This window comes from Aedes aegypti, chromosome 3, assembly GCF_002204515.2.
Source record: "Aedes aegypti strain LVP_AGWG chromosome 3, AaegL5.0 Primary Assembly, whole genome shotgun sequence".
NCBI lineage: Eukaryota > Metazoa > Arthropoda > Insecta > Diptera > Culicidae > Aedes > Aedes aegypti.
Window position 1 is genome coordinate 335129629 of NC_035109.1, and position 7337 is coordinate 335136965.

At 41.1% G+C, this 7337-nt stretch overlaps 1 protein-coding gene across 1 annotated transcript; it reads right to left on the reverse strand.

The window, feature by feature from the left end:
- Positions 1 to 4106: 4106 nt before the first annotated feature.
- Positions 4107 to 6911, reverse strand: LOC5567191 (proprotein convertase subtilisin/kexin type 5). Its single transcript, XM_021852282.1, has 6 exons — positions 6640 to 6911; positions 5982 to 6575; positions 5794 to 5919; positions 4721 to 5593; positions 4409 to 4663; positions 4107 to 4348 (listed from the first exon to the last, which is right to left on the reverse strand). Exons 1-6 carry the CDS (start codon positions 6701 to 6703, stop codon positions 4155 to 4157), a joined length of 2106 nt encoding a protein of 701 aa, XP_021707974.1. The 5' UTR covers positions 6704 to 6911; the 3' UTR covers positions 4107 to 4154.
- Positions 6912 to 7337: the final 426 nt, after the last annotated feature.

Below are 7337 nucleotides of genomic sequence, written 5' to 3' on the forward strand. Positions count from 1 at the left end.
TTCAAACGAAATCGTTGTATTTGGTGGTTGTGCGTAAGCTGTACCATCCTGATGAGCCAAATACGGAATGACAAATCATTGCTCTCAAAGCGATCGAATTTCGCCCCCGAACACAATCAGTCGATGAATATGGTACTTGCGAACGATATACTGGAGCTGAAAAAGGAAATTGCTGTCATCCAACGCACTATTGCCGATCAGAGTGATCGCACTGAGGCTACTACAACATCGATCAATGATAGTCCTCCTTTGGCTCGATCTTCCCCGAAGTCAAATGGAAAATTGATGTATGGCTCGAAGTGCTCTAATGATAGTTCCTCAATTTCATCCTTACCTCAGGACAAATTTTGGCCTTTTTTCACTCGATTGAGAAATACTGTGAGCGAAAATCAAATGCTTAGGATGGTGTCAACTGCAATCGGATCGAAACATGTTACAGTGAAGAAACTTGTCGCTGACTGGAAGGACGTTTCCTCAATGCCGTATGTTTCGTTCAAAATTGGAAATGAAGCAGAATTCAGGAATATTGCTATGCGTCGCTCTACTTGGCCCGTTGGAGTTTGCTACAGAGAATTTCACAACGAATACGATATCTGGGAACCTGAATAAGATGATATATTTGGTATAAGTGTGTTCCATCCATAATCACGTTGTTTTTGTTTTTAGACTTTTTGGCTATATTTTGTGAAGCTAAGTGTTTATTCATGTCGGAAGAATTAGTAAGATGTTGTGACCCGAATATGTTGAAAATTTTTTGTTTGTTTTTGTTATGTCGTCGCTAGCTCTTGTTTTGAAGTAATTTCATTAGTTTTAAGATCATTCAATTAGACCATATGTAGTCCGTTGAATTAACCATGAAATAAATAAATAAATAAATATTTGAATCGGATGTAAATCCGTAGAAGTCCTCATCGTCGCTGGTGTGAGATGCTAATTGGTGGTTTGCTGTATTTTGATCTTCAGGTTGTACTGGCGGGTCTCGATCGATCAGAATAGTAGAGGTTCTGCGATCGAAGGAATCCTCAACCAAACGTAACTGTTGCCGATGGGCGGTAAACAATCGATTGCCGAGTGAAAGCTTTTTTTTCTGACGCGACGCTACTACTTCCGATTCAAATCTGATTCGAATAAGGGATTAGCAACACGGTTCCACTCAAACGGCCACAGCAACACGGAAAAAAATCCGTTGCCGGATTCATGAACAAAACGTCATGATTTCATAAAATTTCATGTTTCATGATATCATGACTAAAAGTCATGAAATCGTGACTATTATGCAAGAATTCGTATGCTCAGGGCGTTACACAAATCTAACTGTCACTTTCTTCATCTTAGTTAACGTGTCTCATGGCGATCGGTGATCTTTTCTTGTAAAATTATAAAAAAAAGTTTTGTTTTTGAAAAAGTTTCAATTCTTCGGAACCTTGTCATCATATCGATGACATTCTTGGTGAAATTCTCGTGAGTTCCCACATTGTTTCACGACACAATCATTGTACTTACTTAATCCTGACTTTGCAGAACCGGGCAATGTTTGATTTTGAGCGAAGATTTTGCTTGACAATCTCGTTGGCGATTTTAACTGTTCGGAAGTGATGCATTCCCCACGTCCTATAACAGAACAGGTCACAAAAGGCCTTCAGCAGCCGGATGTTCCAGTTCCACTTTCCACATCCGTTGTTAAGGAGTGTTCCATGACTCATGCAATCCACCAGCCCAGGGACCATTTACCAATTCAATTGATGCTCGAAACAACATTTTGCGTACAAAACTAGCCACCGAATGTTCGCGTTCCTGCTAAAGATGTCACACTCGTTAGGTTGAAATTTGCGGAAAGTTTTTACGGTTTATTACGAAACTATCGGCACAAAAACAGTAACAATTTCAATCTTTATTTTATTTGTTTACCAATGGCAAATATAAACTGAGATCTTAATTGACGTATAATGTTTCGTTTTCATGAACTGAGTTCATGATTCAGGGATCCTGCTTCATGATTTCATGACTCAATTTGTCACTTTTCAGCACCAAAATTGGAATCATAAATGACAGGCATCTGAAAACATGAAAAGTGCTTATGTTTTCATGACCTGTGTTCATGATATCAGATCCTGCTTCATGATTTCATGACCGAAATTGCCACTTTTCGTATCAAAAATAGAAATCATAAATGACAGATGACTAAATCCATGAATAGTGCTTATGTTTCCATGAATTTTATTCATGGTTCCAGCATACATGGGTCATGATTTGAGGATTTTAATTGCCATTTTTCTTCACTAAAAATTGAAAACGTAACGTACAGCCGGCGTTACGGTAAAATGCTTCATGATTTCATGACTTTTGGTCATGGTGTATTTTCATAACTTGAAAACTCACTTTCCTCCCGAAATCATGACTCTTTCTCCTGTTTTAGAGTGCCGCATTTTTACCCGTGAACCAACAACAGCAATCTAGCAGAAACCAGCTCCACAACAGCAATCAACAGCACAGCAACAACCCACTGGAATCTTCTCGGCGACGGCGACGTAACCACAACGAGCCTAACACCTTCGATGAAAATTTTCTTCCTTTAGCCTGCTTTCTTTTCACAATATCACTCTGCCTGAGCAAATAACAAGCTTCCGGAAAATCAGCACCACCGGACCCGGTTGGCAAACAAAACAGAGAAACAAAAAATCCCCAATTATCACTTTTTCTATCACTTATTCCAATAAGAATTTACTCCGCTTTGATCTGACACAATCTGCCGAAGAACAACAGATGGCCTCTTCAGTAGCAGCCAAAATGAAATCACAAAGCGGCCCTAACAAAAACCGTAGCACGCTTTCCACAATTTTACCTTTTTCTTCACAATTTCATGGGATTCGCGTTCGCCTAAAACTCTGGCGTAAATCAGCTGCCACTTCACTTTTTGCACTGAATTTTCACACGGTAAAAAATAAGCACCATGCTATCAATAGTTCTGCACTTGGATTTGCACTACTGTTGAATCTTGACAAAATCAAGGTAACAGCACTTGAATTCAACGTTGCATGTTTTGATTAGAAATAAAAAAAAGTTAAAATAAACATTTCCGCCTGACCCAGATTTGAACCACCAACCTTCGGAGTGCAGATCTAGTGTATTACCTCGACACCAATTCGCATCTGTTGAAAGTGATCGAATTGATCTCAATTACTTTCTACAACGAGCTGTCAATGATTGCTCTCATACAAAAGACATGATGTTCAAAATCAACGACTTTTCACTTCAGAGTCTAGTTCTAGAGACAGTAGAGCAAATCCAAAGTTGAAACTCTTTAAATCATGGTGATTAGTGTTTTGAATTGAGTCAAGTGATCAATCTATTCAATCGAACGTGCTGATTTTTTACCGTGTGCACTTTTCACTGTTCAAACCGAATTACAGTCCTCGTCGACACTGAAACTTGCGGAGTAAAAATAATAACAGCCGGTGACCTAGAGAGTTCTTGAGTACTGACTTTAAACAGACAGCATATAGCTTTATTCCGACGGTTTATATAGGTAGCTTTTCGTGTAGTTTACAACCTATCTTTGTTACACATTTTCTTCTGTCCCTCAAGGGGGTTCGGACTATTTGTCCGAATAGGACTGAACTCCTACACGAGCTTCTTCTCAAACAAAGAGAAGAAGCACATTTTTTTTACTTGTAACGATAAAATTAACGTTTGTTCGAGGTCGTTTTGAAAGGTATATCAAGTGACTGGAAAGTCACCTGAATAGATCAAAAATGAAAAAAAAATTCACTTTGATTTCCCCAGTCCAAGAAATTATTATAAAAAAGAGAACCCAATCTGGCATTCGTCGGAAAGGGCTTTCTTATGATTATTATTTAGCTCACTTTAACAAAAGTGAATTCAATAATATTAGAGCTTTACAAAAAAAGAAAAACTTTATGTTCGATGTCCGTGTGACATTATAACATTTCCAGAAACCTGGGGGAAATTTCCAGAATCCCGTATTGAGCGTCGGTCCATATGAGAATGACGTTTGGATTATTTTGGATGTACAGTTCTAGTCCACAAACTGAAATGACAAATATACGCGAAGAAGACAAGAGAGCCGTCCACAAGAACGCATATCATTAAAATTGTTTAGCATTAGTATCCGTTTATTTGGAATGATAACGTTGTTATTGTGCGTTCAAAATTTCAAATAATATTCCGATTGATAAAAGTACTGAGCTTATTTGGACTGTCCGTCCTGCTGATCGTAATCCAACTTCGGAAAGGTTGTTGCAATGGTCCACACTGCATGTCCGACATTCTGTTCTCTCCAGACCATGGCACACATCAGCATCAAACTCTGACGTGCATCCCCGCTTAACTGAAATTTCAGAACAAAACTCAATAAACTTTCATGAACATACTTTTGATGAAATAGCACCTATTCCATTTTGAAGTAGCGTGTAACAGTGATCTTGAGGCTGATAGCGCTGACAAACTTTAGACTCCTGTTGAATCGTCTGTTCCAGTCCACATGTACGATCGCTTCGTCCATCGCATTGGTAGCAAGATCGTCTTCCCCAAGGGTAGACTTCGGCATTGCAAACCGGTCCCTCACAAGCTGAACAAGTGGCGTTGAGCAATGCATTGCAGGTGGCGTTGAGTGACGATTGGCAACCACGTTCAATGGATCCATCTGCAATGTTTAGTAATTTGGAGTTTTCATTGATAACATAACAATGAGGATGATTACCGGTCCGAAGCCATGTATAGCATTTATCTCCATTCACATGTTTCCGACAAGGATTCACGAACAAGTTAGAAGATTGATTTTGAACACAGTCCATGTTCATCAAACTATCACACTGAACACATTGAAGAGCGTTTGCAGGAAATGTGTTATTGTTGCAACCAGAACCGGAGCAAATTTCGCATGATTGATTGCTCGGATTCAGACAAGTTTGCTGCACTTCCTCGTTCAAGTCAGACAAACATCCACGATGAAGAGTGCCGTTTTGGTCCAATCTATTGTAGCAAACTCCATCGGACGACAACTTACAAATCGTTGACACCCTTTGTCCACTAGCGCAGTTCAAACCGTCCGTCGAGGAACACTGCAAACAGTTATCGTCCTGGCGGACAGTGATCTTGTTACAACCCGTACCGCTACAGGCTACGCATTCCTTGCCACCTTCAGTATTACATTTCAACAAATCGGTATCGCTCAGTCCTGATCTACACTCACGACGTATTATGCGGAAGTTATCGAATATGGTAACGCAATCGTCACCGGAAACGTTACGCAGACAAGCCTTCTCGAACTGTCTGTTGTACGGAAGCGTAGCGCAGTTCGGATTGGCAGAAGTCTCGCATACATAGCAATCCAGTCGATTCTCCGGATATCGGTAGAAGTTGCAGTTTCTATATTCGTCACACTTGATGCAGGCGTCCCCCTCGGCAACACATTCCGCGTCCGTCGAGCAGCCCCGGTAGAGATGTCCGGTGGCCGATAGCAGTACCGTTGCACATGCCGTATCGTTCGTCGGACACTTTTTGTCCAGAACTGTGTAGGGATCTCGTACACAGGCTGCGGTGTTGGCCGAATGACAACTCTTGCAACGAAACTCTGTGTTTGCGAAAGGAAGTGGAACAAAGAGAATTAGCTGTAAAATTAACGATTGAATACGAATCATTGAATACAATCAAAACAAACTGTTTATCGTCCACTTTAGTTATCATTTTACTACTGTTTGCTCAGTATTACAATTGATAGGGGTAAGAGCACGAATATCAGTTTGTAAAGAGGCTCTACGTTAGCTACTCCACCGTATCTTGCCGGGAAAACGTTGTTGTTGCAGCCTGATCCGGAGCAAACGATACAACTTGGTGAATTGCACGGTTCAGATTCTTCCGTGGATAATTCGTGAAAGCAGCCTCGTTTAACGGTGTCATCTGCGCTTAAGGAATTCTGAGAATCAGTCAAATGTATCATATTAATTACATTATTTACTTACCACTCAGAAGTCTAGAGTAACACTTCCCTCCGGATGTCTTTTCACAAGCACTTGCCTTATGGCTGGCATCGTTACAGCCCCGATCCTGTGAATCGCACTGTAGACACTGCTCATCTTGTCTCACATTAACCGCGTTACAATCATTCTCCCGACAAAGCACGCAATCGGCTGATCCACTATCGCAAAGCGACTTCACCCCCGCGTCCATGTCACCCAAACAACCCCTCAGCAGAGGTTTAAAATCTTGAAACACAGTAACGCAAGCTTCATCTTGGAAGTGCAATACGCAAGCAGAGCTCAATTGGTGATCGCTGGTCACCAGTTCGCAGCTTGTTCCTGAAGAACACGTTAGACAGCGCATGCGATCCGATGGAAAGGCCCCAGAGTTGCAGCCGTCCCCATCACAGGTGTCGCATAGGTCATTACTGTAGCATTCCGGATCCGAGGAGCAGCCCCGAAACGTGTGACCCGTCCCGGTAATGATGGCTACGGCGCATGGGTTCACGTTGAAACATTCCTTGGTCGATTCGGTGAAGATTGCTGCCGAACACTTGGGATCGTCCGCTGAGGAACACGATGCACAGAGGGTAGCTCCTAGGAAATGTGAAAACGTTCGTTAGGGAAGTGAAGCTAACGTGGAATCTATAAATTAACTTACCGATCTTGGGTATTGATTCGATTAGTAGGATTACCCAAACCACCAAACTAAGAAAAGTGGTCATCGTGGCTGCTGGTTTGATATTGATCAGATAACTGCTAGGTACTGAATCAGGAAGACAGCTATTGACTGTGTGTTATTGAGAATGGCTTTAGGTTTTTTCAGTGGAATAAAGCTTTTGCAAACAATCGGGCAGCTAATCAGAAGAGGGGGTTGTTGAAACTAGTCGCACTGAATGGAACCTAACTTGGTTTGGGAACTACCGCATATTGTTTAACTATCGTTGTAATGAATAAAAGATGTTTTTACATAATCAGTTAGATTAAAATGAGATTTTTTTTCAGCATTCTGGACGCAAGTTTTGAAAGAAAGAAAACCTTGTACATCGAATTTGCTCTATATTTTCGGCCTGTGATAAGTATAGTATTGAAACAATGAACTATGATCTTTTCTTTCAGCGTTTTTTTTACGAAGAGCTAACATTAACGTATATAGTAATCCCTTTATCTAGGCGCATACAATCAACTAACCTCCCACTATAACGGGCATGCTTTGATAGTCTATGCCAGAGTGCCAATTCGAGTCCATGGGGTGACGCCTACTGAGTGATGCCAAAGATGCCATAGCGCCCCAAGAGAAGTCGCCTGAATTGCTGCGATCGATAATCAACGTTGATTACTCTTCCCGCATCATCCCAC

Excerpts from the sequence above, each read along its gene's own strand:
- LOC5567191 (XM_021852282.1), bottom strand. The coding sequence starts at position 6,703 with ATGACCACTTTTCTTAGTTTGGTGGTTTGGGTAATCCTACTAATCGAA. Across the intron at positions 5,920-5,981 it reads TTACTCTAGACTTCTGAGTG|ATGACACCGTTAAACGAGGC; the intron begins GTAAGTAAATAA and ends CCTTAAGCGCAG. Across the intron at positions 4,664-4,720 it reads CTATACATGGCTTCGGACCG|ATGGATCCATTGAACGTGGT; the intron begins GTAATCATCCTC and ends TAAACATTGCAG.